The sequence below is a fragment of the Sarcophilus harrisii genome, chromosome 1, assembly GCF_902635505.1.
Source record: "Sarcophilus harrisii chromosome 1, mSarHar1.11, whole genome shotgun sequence".
In the NCBI taxonomy this organism is placed as follows: Eukaryota; Metazoa; Chordata; class Mammalia; order Dasyuromorphia; family Dasyuridae; genus Sarcophilus; species Sarcophilus harrisii.
In genome coordinates this window covers 437,661,116-437,681,344 of record NC_045426.1, presented here as the reverse complement: position 1 = coordinate 437,681,344, position 20,229 = coordinate 437,661,116, and the positions used below count along the sequence as shown (strand labels likewise).

Below are 20,229 nucleotides of genomic sequence, written 5' to 3'. Positions count from 1 at the left end.
AAATAAGTTCAGTTACTTAGGGTACTCCCACCCACTAAGGGCCAAAAGCCAAAGGCTGTTTAACTCGGTTCCCTACGCGGAGATTTATTTTCAAAACACTTCGTCCTAGGGTGTTTAGCTCGCGGCTTAAGAAAAGGAGAAATGGGCTTGCAGGGAGGCGAGTCCGGGGCGAAGAGGTGCGACTGGTCTAGAGAAAACACACCATAACCTGACACTCGCCAGCTGTTCCTCGAGCCCAGCCCGGCCTTTCTCCTCTTCTCACAGACCAGGCCCCCTTCCCTCCAAGCCCCCAATAATCCTCTCACCTTCTTGGGTGACACCTCCCACGCCCCACTCACCTCCTCCACCCCCGCCCCTACCCCACCCCCCCAGGTCCGGCTTCCTTTCCGCTCCCCCCACAGGCCCAGCCCAGCCCCTTTCCCGTTCCCCAGGCGCCCCCCCCCCCCAAGCCCAGCCCCCCTCCCCAGCCCGGCCCCCACCCTCTCCCCCTCCAGCGGTTACTGCTACCCCGGTGCATTGTGGGCGCACAGTCCGTTGTTCATTTGCCATTCGACCTCCGCCAGGGCCTGGTCGGACGGAAACGCTCCGCCGGGTTCATTGTCGGTTTTTTATATGGTGGAAGCCGGCCGCCCGGCGCGCCGTGGGTCCTCTCGGCTCCGGAGGCTGGCGGAGGGGTCCGGACTCGTGCGCTCCGGGAGAAGGCTCTCTCTTTTCCCTGGCCTGCCGAAGAGGGCAAGGGAGGGTCTCCTTATTCTCCGCCTCTCAACTTTGAAGGCCCCACGCACCCTTGACTGCCTCCTCCTTCACTGCCGCCGCCACCACCACCGTCACCGCCGCCGCCGCCGCCGCTGCCTCCGCCACCTCCCCCCGCCCCCTAACCTTTCCCGCGAAGCGCTTTTCGAAATCGCCACGGAGGGGGGCGGAGGAGGAGAACGGCCCAAGGAAGAAGCCAGGCGAGCGCCAGACGCGTGAGAGGGACCGTGAGCGCGAGACCGGAGGGAAGGGAGGGGGGAGAGAAGAGGAGCGCGAGACCCGGGCGTGAGGGGCGGGGGTAGGGGTGGGTGGGTGGGTGGGAGGGGGGCGGGGGAGAAGGAGGAGGAGGAGGAGGAAGAGGAGGAGGAGGAGGAGGAGGGGAGGCAAAGAGAGGGAGCGCGCGAGACGGGGCACGGAGCGAGCGCGAGACGGAGCTCGAGACCGGGCGCGAGCCGGGGGCACCGGGCGGCTGCGGCGGCGCGCGCCATGTTCGCTGAGATGAACCGCAGGACGCTGGCGTTCCGAGGAGGCGGGCTGGTCACCGCCAGCAGCGGCGGCGGCGGCGGCGGCTCCACGAACAATAACGGTGGCGGCGGGGAGGCCTCGGCCTGGCCGCCACAGCAACAGCCGCGGCAGCAACAGCAGCTCAATGGGCGGGGGGCGGACGAGGAAGTGGAACTGGAGGGCCTGGAACCCGAAGACCTGGAGGCCGCCGCCGCCACGGCCGCCCCTGCCCCCGCCGCCGCCGCCGCCGCCGTCGCCGAGGAAGGGAAGGACTTGCTTCTCGCGCAGGACGGGGGCGGCCCCGCCTCGCTGGGCGGTGGCGGCGGCGGCGGCAGCAGCGGCGGCGGCGCCGGGGGCCCCATGATCCCCGAGAGGAACCGCCGGACTCTGGCCTTTCGTGGAGGCGGTGGTGGGGGTCTCAATAACAATGGCAGCGGCGGCAGCGCGGAGGCCTCGGCGTGGCCCCCGAGGCACTTCAATGGGCGGGGGACGGCGGACGAGGACCTCGAGCTGGATGTGCTGGAGGGGAAAGAGTTGGTGCAGGACGGGGCGTCCCTGAGCGACAGCAGCGAGGACGAGGAGGAGGGGGCGAGTCTGGGCGACGGCAGCGGGGCGGAAGGCGGCAGCTGCAGCAGCAGCAGGCGGTCGGGAGGCGATGGGGGGGATGAGGCGGAGGGCAGCAGCGTGGGAGCCGGGGAAGGAGAGAGCGTCCAGCACTTCCCGCTGGCCCGGCCCAAGTCCCTCCTGCAGAAGCTGCACTGTTCTTTCCAAACCTCCTGGCTGAAGGAGTTTTCCTGGCTGCAGTATTGCCAGGACACTGGCCTCATGTCCTGCTCCTGGTGCCAAAAGACTCCCGAGGATGGGGGCAGTGGGGACTTGCCCCTAGTGGGCCATGATGAGCTTTCGAGGGGGACTCGTAACTACAAGAGAGCCCTCCTTCTCAGGCACCATCTCTCCGCCGAGCACAGACTCCACGAATCCAACACGCAGGTACAGTACAGCGCATACCCTCTACTTTTGCGGACCCTTTAACCCAGGAAGGTTTCTTCTCCCCAGGAACTCCCCGTTTTCCGTGTAAGGGTCTTTCTGATTGTAGGCTTTGAGGGGGAACCATTTTGGGTTGGGGATTCGGGGAGCGGTGTTGGAATAGTTTTTGCAATCTTTGTTGGATGACTGACCATTCTAATTGTTATGCAGAATTAGCGTTAAAGACCAGTTTTACCTTCTGTGACTAATAAGCAGATTGCTTTGCTGCATCTTATCTGATTGGATCAAGATTAGGTTTCCTTAGGCATATTAAAGGTTGCAGTTTCTCACTTAAAAAGTTGCAATTTTTATTCATCTAAGCTTATCAGCACTGACAACCCATTTAAAATATACCTGTAACTTTATGGGTCCTGACTAATGTTAATATTAAGATTGAATGCTGAGCCATGTCTGAAGCTTAGTAACCGATTTGAGAAGGGTAGCCTTTGCTTCTACTTTGAGGATGTTCCGTTCAGTAATTTTGTATTCCGGATCATTTGAAATTTTGAACAGATTGTATTAGGGGTTCTTTCGACTAAAGTACTTTGTTTCTGACTAGTGAATTTTTTTTTTCCCCCACTCATCTCCTTTGCTTTAAAGAAATCTTGTTTACAGGCTTTATCTCTGGGCGATGTTCTTTTTCTTAAACTTGTTGTAAAATAGCTTTTAAACATTGCCTATTAGATATCCCAGTTGGATGGTATGAGCAGATGAAGTCAATAGCTATTGACTTCAACATTTTCGTTTTCAAAGTAATTAATAATTTGCTAATGGACATAATTCATGTATAGACCAGTTTTGTGTGGTATTGAGCTGCATGAAATTATTACAGGAGTCAAAACAGTACAGTATAGACATTTGGAAGTTCTGACATGTCATCTTGATCTGGTATAACCCATGTGTTTCACTTAGTAGGTAGAATTCATCTTTAGAGGCGGTTGTCAAAACGTCACTAAATTATACAAATGTACTACTCTCTCAGATGTAATTATTCTTGTCAGTGCAGTGAATTGAAGTGATTTAGAGATCTCATTTTGTAGTTTCTGAGGCTCTTAATGATAACAGCACAGGAGTCAATCAGAAGTAAAAATTTCTACTTACTGTGTAGTCTTTAAGTAACCAAATAAGTTAGTGTAGCCTAACTGTAGTAGAGTTACTAAGCTTTTTACCAAGAGATGGCATATAATGTTGACAGAAATATTAGTTGGCTCTGGTGAACCTCTGTATAGAATCAAAACCTTGAAATTCATTCTTTTTTTATTAAGAGGCCTTAGTAGATTATAGAAAATATTGTCCAATTTCTTTATTTTACTGAAGTTAAACCGAGAAAATATTGTCCAATTTCTTTATTTTACTGAAGTTAAACCGAGATGATCTGCTCAAGATCACAGAGCTCAGAATCAGAAAACTAATATCGGGTCTCCCAACACTCCTAGTCTAATACTTCAAAATTAAAATTTTTTAGTACTTGATATGGTACAGAATTGAATTTGGAGATAGGGAAAAGAAGGTTCAAATTTTTGTCTCGGGTACTTTTGTAACCTTGGGCAAATCACTGAATTTTTCTGGATCTTAGTCTTCATTTATAAAATGATGGGGTTGAGCTAAATCAGGAGTTCTTGACAGGCTCTAGGAACTAGTAATTTAAAAACTAATTTAAGTCTTGTTTGCTTGAAATGCTATTTTATATCCTTAACATTTTGAAAAGGGATCTGTGACCTCTCTCTGCCTCCCCCCCCCCCCCCCCAAAAAAAAACGTTAAGAACCCTTGGACCAACCCCCTGAGGGAGTAACTAGATGCTCCTTTTCACTTTTTAAGATCTTGGGAGCTCATACATCTACATTTTGGCATACTTTTATGTACCACACATTTGTGTGGTAGAGTGTATGTAGCCCTGTATTGTTCTCGAGTACAATGCATTCTTAGTACTTTGTTTTCCATAGAATGTACTTTTGGGGGGTATAGTCTTATCAGTCTTGAATTAGTGCTTCCTTGTCTAATTCTTGATTGCTTCTGGCTGTGACCTATTTTATTCCTGTACCAGAACCAGGGAATGTTGCCCCTTTATAGGATAGAATGCCTATCCTCATGCCTAAAGACTGCTTGGGTTGTCAGAATTCACCTAAATAATTTATTGTTAACAAATTGCAAACTTCTGACAGGTTTCACACCATTATTTTAGGTTAAATGCAAAATTGGGCTGCTAATTGCTTCTTTATAAGGCAGTACTGTAGTCAAAAGTGAGAACTGGTTATTGTGGGAGGTCCGAGTCTATTCATGTTACTCCAGGTTTTTCCAGGTGTTTAAATTGGCTTCATTTCTTATCCTAAACTTCTGAGTAGTTTTTCCATCCCTACACATCATATGCAGTATTGTGCTTGCCCATAGGTGACTATTTTCATAAAGGCCAAAGTTAATTCTTAGTATGTATTTTGAAGGATTTTATGAGGTAAAATGATTGTTTGAAAATAGCAAAAAGTTTTTATATAACTTTGGCAAGTTTTTTAGTTTGAAAATTTTGAAAGTGGAAATTAAGGCAGTTTCCTTTTATGTTTATTACAAATAATTGACAAAACAGTCAAATTTAGTTAGTATTTTCAGACATTTAATTGACAGATCAGACCAGTGATTCTTCTCCTATTTGCTTTTGTTAATATTACATCAGAATCAGAGCTGAATGGTGGTTGAAGCAAAGCAGATGTCAGCTTTTCCCTTTCATTTGTCATAAATGGTTCCCAACCCTTGAACTGTACAAATTTGAAACAAAGTGAGAGATCCCTAGATCCTTACCCAGGGAGTAAGAGGGAGAAAGAGTTAAAAGTTGTAGCTTGCTTAAAAAGCCTATTTGACTATTTAAATTTTCTAGCCCCAGCGTCGTATTTATGTATTTATTCAGACTGAAATAATTTTTTAAAAATAATTTTTAGTATTTCCTAGTATTTAGTCTTTCCTGTTAATGCTACTCAAGCCTCTGCTGCTTTCAAGTTCATAATAAGGCATTGGAAGATACAGGTGGTAGGAACATGATTACTATTAAGGTTTTATCTCCTGCCTTCTAACTTAGGACTGAAAATTTCTCCAGTTAATTTTTTGAATTTTGGAAATATTAGAACATAATTTCTGTATGTGTAAGCAGTGTTCTCTTTATTTTATAGCTGTGTAGTGTAGAAAGGAAGACTGAGAGACTCCTAATTGAGAGGTACCATTAAGTAGCACTGTGATCTTGGGCAAGTTGTTTGACTTCTAAAGTCTTCAATTGATACACCATATACATACACTGACATACTATACTATGCATCCATCTGGTTTGGGGGAATTTATTGTTACTTGTCAACATTTGAAACCAAAGGGTGTCTTCAGTTATGATTTTTAAAAGGGTCTATTACTATACATTGCAAATATGCTTATGCTTAGAAATCTAGGTTGAGGACAATAAAGTATCTAACTTTTTGTAATCTATAAAAAAACCTTTAAACAACTATGAAACAAACAATATTTTTAACTTGGAATATGTAGTTTGAAGTTATTCTTTGGCAAGTATAGATAATACCTATTAGAAAAGTTTGCCATCAAATAAATAAATGTGCTGGAAGGCTTGCTTTAAACTTATTTTCATTGAACTTAAAGCAGTCATTAAATCATTCCATGATTATTTAGTGTAATTAATTTTTCAGGATTTAGACCTACTTTATATCACTCCATATTTTAAGGATTTTCCTGGCCATCACTACCTTTAGTTTGTAGGAAGAGAAAACAAAACAAAAACTCAGTTTTGCTATTTGGATTCTCCTTCCTTTGTGGGAGGAAGCAGAATCTAACCTAAATTTTATTTTAGCCAGGATTGGGGGGGTGGGAGGGAGAGCAGAATTTGTGATCTTTCTACTCTGTTGCCCAAATTATTTGGATACAAATTGGGTAAACAGTTGGAATGATGTGGTCTTGGGTTTTTTGGATGGTGGGGAAATTTTAGTTTTGATTAGTTAGAAATCAAAAGACACTTTATGGTTTTGTTGCAGAAAAATAGTACTATATAGCTGGAACCCTCATAGCACCTGTTTGCAAGACATTGTCTCTACTGGGCATAAGGACAGCATGCACGTAGTTTAGTTTCAGAGGTAGGGGGTTGTGTGTATGTGTTTCTTCAGATTGCTGCTACAGATTGTTTTGTTTATGTAACATAATTCTTAGGGAATTATTTCTTTACCTTTCATATGCATTCTCAGGTTTTAGTTTTATTAAGATGCTTTTAAGTGGGTGAGTTGTAGGAACTCTGTTAGATTCTTACCATTGGCTATTCCTTCCTTTGGTTACTCCCAGTCACAGAAGTAATAATAATTAAGTGATAAAAGTTTAAATTAGATTTTTAAAGCAAAAAATAGTGCAAAACATATAGTTGATATATAGTTAGTGATATTCTGTAATGATTCTAACTTCCAAAGTACTTCTCATTTGATTTTTATACCACCCCTGTGAGGTTAGGTAATTGATAGTACCATCCATTTACATAATGCTTTAAGATTTTATAATGTTCTTTTTCTACAATCCTGTGAGTTAGACTAAGCAAGTATATCCTCATTTTACTGTTGAAGAGACCCCAGCTGGGAAAGGCAAAATAATTTGCTTGTCCAATAAATTCAAGAATTACAAAACAAATATAGAAAGGTATAATTCCACATCAAGCCTATTTCCTAAGAAGTCTTAGATAATAAAGAAATGGATCTAGAAGTAGAAGAGATCTTTTAAGAGTCTATGTAGTCCAATATCCTCATTTTATAGATGAAGAAATTGACACTAAATGGCAAGCCCAAGATCAGAGTCAAGTACATCCCAAACTTGTCTTTCTACCATAAATAGCAACTCTTTTGTAGTTTCTTGTGATTAATTTCAGATTACAAAACTACTAATTGGAATACCACATTAAAATAAGAAGTAAATATTAGATTAATTGTGAGGGGCCTCATGATAAAAGGTCACAAACTTTATGAACCTAGGTTTTCTTAAATTAACTAACACAATTTTCTAAAAATGGATCTTTAAATTAGTTGATCTATTCACAGAACTCTGTGTGCTTTTAAAAAACAAAAACAAACCACAAGAGGACTATTAGGACAAACCTGCTTGATTTCAGAGGAGAAATAGAACCAGTTGGGTGAAAAAGTTGCAAGGAGATAGATTTCAGTTTAGTATAGGGAAGAACTTTATAACAATTTGAGTTATCTAAAAATTTATTGGAAATAGCATTGGATTTGAAGCTTGTGAAAGGACATTGCAAAATGTTTCTGTGTGGCTTCAGGCAAATAAATTAACCTAATCTCTTAACCTCAGTAATCTTTATTCTTATCCTTGGCACTGATGGTGTTCTGGCAGAGGCTGGATCACCACATGTAAGAAATATTATAGATGTTTTATATATATATATAGATAGATGGGGGGGTTGTTCTCTCTTCCTTTTAGTTCTTTTCATGACTATACTTGTCTCAGAAAGTTAAAAACTAATACTCTGCCCACTTGTGAAAGTCCTGAACTGAGTCTTCACATTGCTCTTGTTCATCTAATTTAGATAAATGTTTCTTTTAACTATTTTGAAACTTGAAACAGGCTAATCATGGGCATATTTGTGCTTAAAATTATTTTCACAATCCCACTTCTGCCTACTGATGACTTTAGGCTAAAGAAGAATCCTCCTACTCAGAATTTATCCCCTTTAACATGAATTTTTATGAAAAACAAATATAAAGCTTGGTTGACCTTTTAAAATTTATTGGTCTATTTTCTAATTTCTTCTAGGTTCCATCAAGAATTTGATAATTTGTGCTCTTTTTATTAAGTAATGTCACTTTTTAATAGTGCTATGTAATTGCTGATTCTTGCTTTTAATATAATCCTCAAAATTTCTCTTTGGGGACACGTGATTTAAAGGAAAAGCACTTCCAGTTTTTGTCCTCAAGAGTACACATCTTGACTTGACAAGCTTCAATTGAAGGGCATGTTTAACAGCTGCTAATAACAAACATATGGCACAGTGCTACTATTCAAATGTGAGTAGGAGGTATTGAACACAAAAGCAATGAAAACTTCTTTAAAACTGTTGATAACCAACTATTCCAGATAATGAAAAAAATAATTTTACTTCAGGAATACTTTCCTTTGTGTCTATTTGATGTGCCAAAATATATGGCACAATTTTTTTTAGCTGTGAATGACAGTAATTCTTACCTTTATATGTAGAGCATAGAAGAAATGCTAGAACTCATGTTCTTCTTTCCCCAAGATTTTTTGGAGGGGGGGGGGGTCAGGTCTTAGTATAAAAAACTTATTTGGTGAGTGAGGGTTCTCTCCACCTTTTAACTTGGAGTCTTGGGCACTTGCTAGAGGTGCTAAGAGATCCAGTGACGGTCCCTTCTAGTCATTTTGGTAGTCTGTGATTGCAAGGCCAGCCTTTATGGATTGGTAACATTGCTTTCCTCATCCTCGTAGTAAACATCTAAAAATATTGCTAAAAGAAAAAATATTTTTTCTAGTTTAAAATGAGATAGCATTTTTTTCTTCATCTTTCTAGTTTTTTTTTTTTTTTTTAATTCTTTTTGAAAAAGAAGATGAATTCTTATGAGTAAAGTTCTATTTTGGGAGGGAGGTCAGTTTTATCAAAAGCTATGCAAAAGTTTTTAACTGAAGCTAAGAATTATTGATTTCAGATTAAGTACATCAATCTATTATATAATACTTGAAGGAGTTATAAAAGTGCTTTAATATTATCTGACCTATCTGTATCAAGTACTACAGATATTATTCCTGTTTCTTAGATGAGGCAACTGAAACTCAGCTGTGATTTGACTTGTAGATACATGAGATTTTGAACCCACTTCTGTTCTGATTTAAATTCTTTCTTTCCACTTTGACAGTATGCCTCTTAAATGGAGAATAACAATGTAAAGAGAATTTATAAGGTTTATAATAGGCAGCAAAAGTTTTCTCATTCTTTTATATCTATTAATTAGGAAAAGCTGTGAATTAGGTATTAGAATGCTGTTCTAAATGCTGAGAATTTTTTAAATGGTGTAAGGTTTATTTGTGCTGGCTGTTCATCCAGAAATACAAGTTTAAATCTTATTCTCAGATTAAAGCAAGTTTACAAATGGGGAAAAATAAAAATAAAGAAATTCCATTTGTCAAGTGGGTATAATAGAAAAAAATACTAGGATTAAAGTTAGGATTCTTGGGTTGGGTTTTTAGCTCTGATACTTAGCTTAGTTTCCACACCTGTAAAACATGGATAATGCTATTTAAGCTACTGTATAGGATTGCCTTGAGGAAAAAAATGGGGGGAGGGGGTGTTGAAATGGAAAAAAGAATACCTTTGGACAACTGGTTCATAATCTTTGTGAATGGTAAAAGAATTTAAAATCATGAATTGAGTTCCTTAAAATGCCCTACTGTATCTGAAGCTTGATATGCTCCTTTCTAGTAGTTTCCTGAAATTAGGCCCATATTCAGCGTTATTAGGAATATTGGAACTCGGATTTTGTTTTTTGTTTTTTGTTTTGTTTTTCCTTAGGGAGAGAATATCTTTTTTTTTTCCCTTTTCTTCCTCACTTCCTTCTGAAAGAATTTCCATTCCACTTTCCAAGTGTGGTTACTATGAACAAGTTGGTCAGTTTTTCTTTAAAAAGATTAGCAGCACTGCAGATTATTCATTTTATTCAAGGTAGCATTGGAACTTTAGGAAATTAATATCATTCATATTTGTTTTTCTTATTACAGGAATCAGAAGGTATACCATCAGAATCGACTAATGAAGAGGGATACTGTGATTATAACAGTCGGCCAAATGAGAACTCTTACTGTTATCAACTTCTTCAAGAACTGAATGAGCAGAGGAAGAAAGGCATTCTTTGTGATGTCGACATTGTGGTGAGCGGACGAGTTTTCAGAGCTCACAAGAACATCCTGGTTGCAGGCAGCCGTTATTTCAAGACTCTATATTGCTTTACAAACAAAGAAAACCTTCCAAACAAAGAAAACCGTAACCAAACCACTGTTACCCATTTAGATGTTGCTGCAGTTCAAGGTTTTTCAGTCATCTTGGACTTCTTATATTCTGGTAATCTGGTGCTTACTAGCCAAAATGCCATTGAAGTAATGTCAGTGGCCAGCTACCTTCAGATGACTGAAGTTGTTCAATCTTGCCGCAATTTTATTAAAGATGCCTTAAATATAAGCATAAAATCAGAAGCTCCAGAGTCTGTAGTTGTGGACTATAACCGAAGATCTATTAGTAGAGATGGTCTGCCTTCATCAAGGGATCAGAAGGTTGCCAGATTTTGGGCAACTCGAAATCTTACGAATTTGGCAAGTAGTATAAAAAGTGAAAATGATGGTTGCAGTATTGATGAGGGCCAAATAGAAAACTACCAAATGAATGACTGTAGTTGGGTCCAGGATAGTTCACCTGAAACGGCTGAGAGTGAATCCCATGGTCAATCAAAAGTATTTGTTTGGAATGACATGGGATCACAAGGAATTCAAGAAACTGGCAAAGCAAGGAGAAAAAACCAAACTACAAAAAGATTTATTTATAATATACCACCTAATAATGAAGAGAACTTGGAAGATTGCTCAGTGATGCAGACATCTGCTTCTTACCAAGAAGAGGATTTGCAATTTATTAAGGAAGAGCCAGGTAACTATCTTCTAATTCTTTGGATTTCTGAATTTTGAAAGCTTTTTTTATTCTATTTTTAATTGAAAAATATATTGTTTATATTGTGTATTTTAATGAAGTTGTGAATTGAGTATTAGTATACTATTGTAAATGCATCTGTAAATGACTTATTTGGTTAAATTTTTAAAAAGTATTCTAGAAAGACTTTCCTCCCTTTCCTCCCTGTTTGCTTTTGTGCTTTTAGACAGTTTAATATGGAAGTAGAAATGTAGTTTATATTGAGTTTTGGATTTCCCTTAGTTAATTCTTCCAACTTGATCCAGAGCTATCAGCCAATGCTAATACATATTTAACAACTAATATAAATAATTTGACTTTTCTGTTGAAATTACTTCAATTATCTTTAGACCACTTTAGAAATTTGTTAACTGCAGTATATATGATAGGAAGATTAGAAATTAAATTGAGTTTGTTTAAACTCAGTACTTCATAGAATTAGAAGATCTAGATGTCTCTCCTACTTTTCCTCCCAGGTATGTCTTAGGCTTGAAATTTTTTAGGGCCATATGGGCAACATTTTCTTGCCTTCTGGATAGAAATTAGCAAATTGTAGAGTGGGATTTTTATTCCTTTTTTGTAGGGAAGTAAGGAGAGAGGTGTGAGGTGTGAAGCAAGAGCAAAGCCTTTTCTATAGAAAGATTTTTGGTTGAGTTTCCTTTGCAACACTATCTGTTCCTAATTCCGGTTTATTTGAAGAAGCAGCCCAGTGGCTTTGAGGTTTCCTATGTATGCCTCAGAGTTGTCCACCACTGTCAGATATGATTTAATGCTTATGTTGCCTCAAAGAATTGTGACTTGCTGCATGTATGATAGGCTTGAGAAATCTGGTTGCCAGTGGCAACATTAACATACCTGCAGTGACCATGCTAATATTGTCTTTCTATTAGTAAAGAGGCTTGCTCTTTAGTTTCCCCAAGGGGCAAAACACCATTTTTTGTGAAATGGTTGTTTTTCTTTTGTACTTTGCATTGACTATATATAACAAATACTTTCTGCTCTACAACTTTCTGTTTTGTTAAGGGTATGAACTAATTTTTAGGTGCTATTTTGAGCAATAGAAACCTATAGTTTTTTGTTTTTTTCAAAAGAAAGTGAAATTTTTTCCACCAGCCTAATATAGGCAGTCTTGACAATTAGAAGTGTATTAATGGTAGAAAGATAAAAAAGTGACTTTGCTGGTATTGATGATGGCAGTAAGCATTTATATCACTTGCTCTGTCAGGCATTGTGCCCAGTGTTTTAAAAAAGTTGGTTTTGAAATAAGGAAAGAGCTAGATATTCTAGTGCTTATAAACTATGTGGACATAGGCAATCCATTTAATCTCTAAATCTGAGGTAGGAATAGCAACAATGGTAACATCTTTTATGGTGATCAAATAAAATAAGTGTTAAATTATAGCTATTATAATTTTTTGTTATTACTGGCTTTCTGTTAAGTGGTTTAATTTAGATGAATCTTACATGTTATTTGGTCTCCTCCTTCCCCCATACATATTTTTTAGATGAAGATCAAAGAATCGTAAACTGAGCCCAGTGAGTCAGAGACTTGCTTAGGGACAGAAGATTAGAATTGGAATCCTGGTGTCTCCTTTCTTCTTCCAATACCTAAGCAATAAGCAAAAAAAGAAAAGTGGTCTTCCACATGATTTCTTTCAGTTTATCAATTTATCAAATTTTATCAATTTATTAATTGATTAATGCTAAACAGCATTAATTCCTACATTTGGTTCTTAAATAGGCATAACTGGGGTTACATTTATTTTCAGCCCTCTGTTATCCCATAGCTAAACCCAAAATAAAGTTTTCAAAATGATAGTTGTAAATTTGAAAGTTCACTAGGTTCTTAGTAGCCTAGATTTTTGAGCTGAAAGGGACCTAGAGTTCCATCTACTCTAAAAAAATGATGAATTTGGAGGAAGAAGAGTCTGGGATAAATTTCAGATTCTGACTCTTATGTAACTTTGATCAGAGCATTTTGTTACATCTGTTAAATAATGAGGGGGTTCCACTATGTTCTTTAAGCTTCCATATAGCTGGAAATCCTTGACCCCTCAGTTTCAGACAGATATCCAGACCAATGAGCAAAATAGAAAGCTAGACTTTGGGGCACCATATTTAGGATTCTTTTTATCTCACCATGCTGCTGTCAGTATTCTTAGAATGTGGCTTCCATAATTGAATATAGCATTTCAGACATGATCTGACCAGCATTTGGCTTCCAAATGAGACTTTATTCTGTTTATGAGCTTTATCCTTTTAATAGATACACAAATTGGTGAATTTGCTACTCTTTTTATCTCTGTAGGTGCTAACAACCAGGGGGGAAAAATACTTTGAGGAGGTTGTATTTTTTTTTTTTGGGGGGGGGGAGGTCCCTTCTAGAACTAAGGATAATTATAGGCATTAAAAATAGAAAAGTTTTAAGTGTCTTTCTATTTAAAGACTGGATTTTTTTGGAATTCTAAAATTTCCTAATTATAGTTAAAATCTACCTTGATATATTTGAGAGAACAATTACAGATGAATTATTGATATAGAAATTGGAAGATTTGGAATTTTACTTTTACATATTGGTTTTCTTTAAACTGCTCTTAAATTTTTTCACTTATTACAAGTAGAGGTGAACATTTTTAGATTAAGCTCTACCTCTACAGTATATACATTACTCTTAGGTTAATGAAAAAGGGGGGTTTATTATTTTAAAACTTTGAGAAATAGAATTTTTGTAAAGTTATTTTAAAGGGATTTTAGTGGACAAATAAGTATTTGTAAAGTAAAAATGGTACAAAGCTATCTAGAATTATATTAAAAAGTGTCCTATCACTATTGATTAGAAAAATGCAAATTAAAACAACTCTTGAGATAACCACCTCACATCCATCAGATGGGCAAACATGGTAGAAAAAAGGAAAAAGACACGATGGAGGAAATGTGTAAAAATGGGGACACTGATGCACTGTTACTGGAATTGTGAATTGGTATAACCATTCTTAAGAATGTTTTGGAACTATGCCAAAGAGCTATAAAGTTGTGTTTACTTTTTGACCCAGCAATATCACTAAAAAGATAAAATAAAAAGGAAAAAATAACTATGTACAAAAATATTTATAGCAGCTCTTTTTTTTTTTTTTTCTTTTTTTTTTTTTTTTTTATTTAATAGCCTTTAATTTACAGGATATATACATGGGTAACTTTACAGCATTAACAATTGCCAAACCTCTTGTTCCAATTTTTCACCTCTTACCCCCCCCACCCCCTCCCCTAAATGGCAGGATGACCAGTAGATGTTAAATATATTAAAATATAACTTAGATACACAATAAGTATACATGACCAAAACATTATTTTGCTGTACAAAAAGAATCAGACTCTGAATTATTGTACAATTAGCTTGTGAAGGAAATCAAAGATGCAGGTGTAGCAGCTCTTTTTGTGATGGGAAAGAATTGTAAATTGAGGGGGATGCCCATCAGTTGGGGAATAAAGTGAGGAGACGCAGGTAATTGTTGTATACAGTAACAGCAATATTGTTTGGGTGGTCTATATGTATATAAATTTTTTCATCCTTTTGAAGTGCAACATTTCACGATGTATAGTTATCACTGCCTTCTTGATGAATATGGGAAACATTAAGGAGATTTTGGAACTCAGTTTTAAAAATTAAATCAATAAATTAAGAAAATTTTTTTAAAAAAGGGAAGCTGCATTAGACAGAATTGAAATTATCTTGGTGAGGCTTTGCCACGCCCTCCCCATTCCTCAGTCTTCTGTGGCTAGATATGTTAGAGAGGGTGGGACAGAGCTAGTGATTAAACTGCTGCCTACCTCAATCTCATAGTGTACTTGTTGAGGCAAGAGAATGTCTCTAGGAGTATGGTTTTTTACTAGAGTAAACTGTGTTTAATTGATCTTTGTTATGTTTTACTACTCTAAAAATTGGTTAATGTAGTTACATAGGTCTCTTCCCCTTCCCCTTCCACCTTGGTAAAGAGAGTGGAGAAATAGTGGATAGAGCCCTGGACCTATTATTGAAAGACCTATATCTGATCTCAGCTACATATTAGATTGATGATCTTGGGCAAGGCCTCTTGCCCAACTGTAAAATGGGCATAATTAGCACCTACCTTCATCAAATAAAAAATGTGTAAAATACTTTGTAGCACAGAAACTGGCACATAATAGATTCTTAATAAAATGTTCTCTCCTCCCATTTAGCTAAAGCTTGTTAATCCATTTAAATAATAATCTAAATAGATTAATAATCTAAACTCTATAGCAAATATTAACAGTTGCATATATCAGGTATACAGAAAGCAGAAACATACTGTTTTGTTTTGTTTTGTTTTTAATTGCTATTTCATCAGCATTGTTCAGCACTTTTTTTTTTTATTTGATGAAGGTAGGTGCTAATTATTAAGTATTTGTCTCAAAACTTTGGTTTGAATTGGTGGTCAAGTTTAACTTTATATAGCATTGAATTTACCATTTACTATACCAAGATCTCTCCATTCACATGCAAGTTCACAATCTTATATTGTTTGGCTCATTTCCTTTTCTTTAATTTTCATATTTATTCCTACAGTTTTAAACTTCTCTGCAGTATCTGTCACATCTCTCCACTCCCTTATCCTCTGTTACAGTTCAGGCTCCCATATCTTTTAGCCAGGATATTTGCAATAACCTAATTGGTTTCCTTTTCTACAGGCTCTTCATTTTCCAAACTATGTTTCCTAAGTGAATCAGTATTCCTGAAAAACAGAATAACCTTGTTACAACATTTTGGGACTCCTTTTTTTTCCTTGGAGAAATAGGAAATCCTTTTCTGACATTTAAATTACTTCATTGGTTAATTTTCTTTGGTGTGTTCTTCATACTCACTATCTCCAAATCAAATTGGCTTGCTACCTGCTCTTAGAAATAACATTTCATTTCCTGACTGACTTTACCCCAAAAGTTCCATGTGGCTGGGTTATATACACTCCTTTCTCTCTGCTTGATAGAATCCTTAATGTACAAGATTTTAACAGTGGAGTAAAAATATGATTAGAGTAATAGTACCTTGGATCATGTAGGTGGCACAGTAGTTACAACACTGGGCTTGTGGTCAGAAAGACTCTTCCTGAGTTCAAATCCAGACTTGGACACTTAACTAGCTTTGTGATTCTGGGCAAGTCACTTAACCCAATTTGCCTCATTGCCTCATCTGTAAAGTGAGCTAGAAAAGAAAATGCCAAGAAAACCCCAAAATGGAGTCATGAATTGTCCCATATGATTGAAATGACTTAACAGTGATGCTTTAGAGCATTTTTAAAACATGGATTGGGATCATAAAATTAATATTAATTTTTTTCTCATAACAGGACATGTTAGAAATACACCAAAAAGTGTTGTCCTTCAAGTAGCCACTTAAAACATTTTTGAAATTCCTTCAGAGCTATTTTATCAGCCACACTAACCTATCAGTCTTGTCTTTAGGCACAGGACATGCTCTCATGGTCACCTACCCTTTTTATTCCTCCTCATTTTCTCTACTTTAAAAAAAAAAAATCTTCCTTTACCACATTTGTGCCATTAGCCCCAAGCTATCAATTTTGCTTGGGAGCATTGATGTGAGATGGCCTAGAAGAGGAGCTGAGATTTGGGCCTGAGCCAAGAGTCAAGCTAGAGAAAGCCTTACCTGAAACACATCAGGAAGCTGACTGATACATAAGTTCTATGTTGCCTGCTTGCTGTAAGTGGTAATGAATACATATAATTGGCTTGATGGCTACCTTGTTTAGAAAGATTAAAGAAACTACCTAATTCAAAGTTGACTTGAATTTTTAAAATTAAATTCTGCATTGTTCTTTGATTATATTTAATTTGATGAAGTCTCATTTCAACATTGTGGATCCTTTTTCCCTTAATAAAGAACATCTTTTGAGTTTCTGAAGACCAGAAAGTGTCACCTGGTACTGTTTGATAAAGAACACATAAGACAAATAATCCATTGCTGAACACATCCTCAAAAGACTTTCCCGTTTGGACCTATCAGATTGGCTAGAATATTTGTTTTGGTTAAGTTATTTGTGTTTATGCCTTGATTAAATAAGTCATTAGTGGACTTGATATAACTTTAATTTGTGTTATTCTACATCTAAATGTAACTTTTGCCTAAATTATAGCATTATATTCCCTTATCTAATTTCCTTCTCTCAAGGCTTTTCCACAATTCATTTTACCTTTCCAGTCTTACCAAAGTGTTTAAAGCAAAGATATGACCAATAAAATTCAATGGTTCCCTTTTACTACTCTAAGTTCAAATAAACTCCTGTGTTTGGCATTTAAAGTTCTCAATTTACCCTTTCCTGTCTTTCCTTTCTTGTATATTACTTCCCTTTTGCACTGTACAATCCAGCAACAATAAATAACAGCATTTCTATGGATTGCAAACACCATCTCATTTGATCCTTCATCGCATTCCTGGTTGATAGATGCTGCTGTTATCCTCATTTTACAGAATGAGGAAGCTGAGAGAGAGAACTTGTCAGGCAGGGTTATAGCATCTCAGGCAGATTAAATTCAGATGTTCCTGATTCAAGTCCAACAATCCATAGACTGAGCTACCTAGCTGTCAGTACTGTTCCACTTGCTATTATCTCAATGCCTGAAATCCTCTTTCCTTATCCTCTCTCCCCCTCCCACCCCCTTTAGGATTCCTATCTTTCCTAGCTCATACGCCACCCCTTACAGGAAGCCTTTCCTGATCCACAGGTACTGAGGCCTTGCTTTTTTAAGGCTACTTTGCATTCATACCTATTCTATGTGAAGCTCCTCAAGGATAGGAATGTTTTGATTTTTTTTTCTGTCATTTTCATTGCTTGTTATATTGCATTTGGCACTTGGAAAATATTTAATAGATGCTTGTTGACTGTATTTTTCTTCCACACTGAAATAATAGCTCTGACTGTGTGGAGAGAATAGCTGGAGGCTAGGTAGGCTTGGGGACTTTATCGATTTGCTGCTTGAAGCAGACTGCCTCAGGACTGTTTGTGTTCCTGTGTTGACAGCTCTTTGTAGTAGTGGAATAAACTCGACTTGGAATTAAATTCAAATTCTACCTTTTATATTAGCTTTGGGATAGTTTTGATCTTTTTTCCTCCTCATCTGTAAATAATACCAACAATACTTCGCTTATGTAAAGTTTGTAAACCTTACCTAAATATTAATTTATTCACCAAGGAGTCTTTGTACTCTAGGGCTAGATGTAATTAGATTTTTTTTTTATTAGTGTTTTTAAGTGAGCCTTACCAAGAGCCCATTTGTAGGAATAAATGAATAAAAAGGCATTTAAAGTGGCTACTCTGTACTAGATTCTATTTTAGGGTGATCTATATAAACACATATGGGGTGAGTGGGAGAATGGAGAGACTACCTTCATGGGGGATATAGTAGTCTGGAATATAAAATGTTGCCGAGTTACTGAGGAAAATATATATCCTTTCCTGAGCGTTGACATAGTTGGGCTGAGAGAAGAAAATTTAATCTGAGTAGGGAAAGAATTTTATGTTTAGATTTTGCCATTTTGGGGTGAATGTTAAAAAAGGTTAAAGCAAAATTTAGAAAATAATGAACAAGTAATTCTTAAATATGGTGACATTTCTTCATGCTTAAGTTAAATAAATCCTATGTGTTTTGTTCCCCTCTGAAATTATCTGCACTAAGATCAAAATAACACAGCTCTGTACCTGTAAGATAGGAACTATGGAGAAAGTAATTTACTTAAAAAAGCCTGTAGATATAGTGAATCAGTCACCAGCTTCCAAATTAAGCCAAGTGGACACATATTTTGTAGCTATGGTTTTTCTCTACAGTTGTATATAACTCAACCCTTTCCCACACCTTGTGATTGTTACCTCTCTTCTCTTAGCCAACATGGTTCTTCTCTGCAGGACTTTTATTCAACTGTTGTCTCACGGTTCATCTGAGTGGGATCATCTTTTTCTGATCATAGATTTCCTGTATGATACTTAGTATTTCTTACCTGCTAAACATTGTTGGTAATGTTACAGCTCATTTAAACTCACTAACCATTTCTCTATGCCTTTTGTCAGTTTTAAATCTTGAAGATTTACGATATTCCCTAATTCTTAGTCTTATAGTATCACCAGAAAAAAAAAATTTTTAAGATGGTTTTATGTGTCACAGAAAAACATGGATATGCATTTTCAGTGTATACTGTTATTTTATGGTTATAAATGTATTGGCAAAAATAATTATAATTCATATTCCTATATAATTTTAAAAAAATAAAAAGCACTTAAGCCACACTTTAAACAAAATAATTGTTTCAACAATTCATTTAAAAAAATCTACCCTGACATGGTAGATAATAAAATGATGCTTAATAAGTCTCCTTAAGCAGTGAAAAATCTTGGTTTCACTTAGCTTACTGTGAAAGGGTGTCTTTAAAGATAAAGCATCCTTGTTAACTGCTTAGAGAGATAAAAATTCAAATTTACCATCCTGGCCTCTGCTGAGGCTCTGGTCCTTTGTATACAGCTGGTGTAACTTAACCCACTTTCTAAACTCTTTTTTAAGAGTGGAAAATATTTGGTATAGTTAGACTGTAAATGTGGTCACATTTACAATCATTAACCCAAACACTCCATTATTTCTATAATCATTAAGTGTTCAGTATAATATATCCAATATGAAATTTCAACAGTTTGAAAATCTTTATGATATGAATAACACTGAGATAATAGATTGTATTTTTGCGTGGGCAAAAAGTGGTAGCAGTAAATTTTTCTATGTAAAAGCCACAATTGAAAATAACAGATAAATTGATTTCTCTCTCCCCCCCCCCCCCTTAGTTTTGAAGGAGAATAATCTGAGACTAATGAGAGTATTTTATTTTATAGAAGGTCCACAAACGTAATAGCATAGGCTATGTGGAGGCTAGAACCTGGGTAAAACTATGAAATGCACTTAAAATGTTTTGGATTCCAGTTTTATCTTTTTCTTTTCTTCTCTGACATTGCTTCCTGGTGTCTCTTTAAATTCACTAAATAGGTTCATTAAAATGAAAACCAAGATACTTGTATTTTAATATGAAAATTAACTGTTCGTCACCTCTTCAAGGCATATTTTGATTTCTGGACTGCTGAAATCAGGACTGCTGTGTTTCGTTTTTATTTTCCCTGATCCTTTTTCTGCCTTAAGATAGGCTGAGATGGTCCTC

The 20,229-nt window shown here is 37.6% G+C and overlaps 1 protein-coding gene across 2 annotated transcripts in view; it reads left to right on the top strand.

The window, feature by feature from the left end:
* Positions 1-1,135: 1,135 nt before the first annotated feature.
* Positions 1,136-20,229, top strand: part of ZBTB10 (zinc finger and BTB domain containing 10) — a 44,028-nt gene continuing 24,934 nt past the window's right edge. Inside the window, exons 1-2 of one of the 2 annotated variants that reach the window (XM_031946230.1) lie at positions 1,136-2,247; positions 10,046-10,964. In XM_031946230.1, coding sequence (XP_031802090.1) covers positions 1,240-2,247; positions 10,046-10,964 — 1,927 coding nt within the window. In that variant the 5' untranslated portion in view covers positions 1,136-1,239. Of the gene's footprint in view, positions 2,248-8,077; positions 8,323-10,045; positions 10,965-20,229 lie in introns of those variants that run through there. The other variant, XM_023495955.2, reaches the window with a different exon arrangement.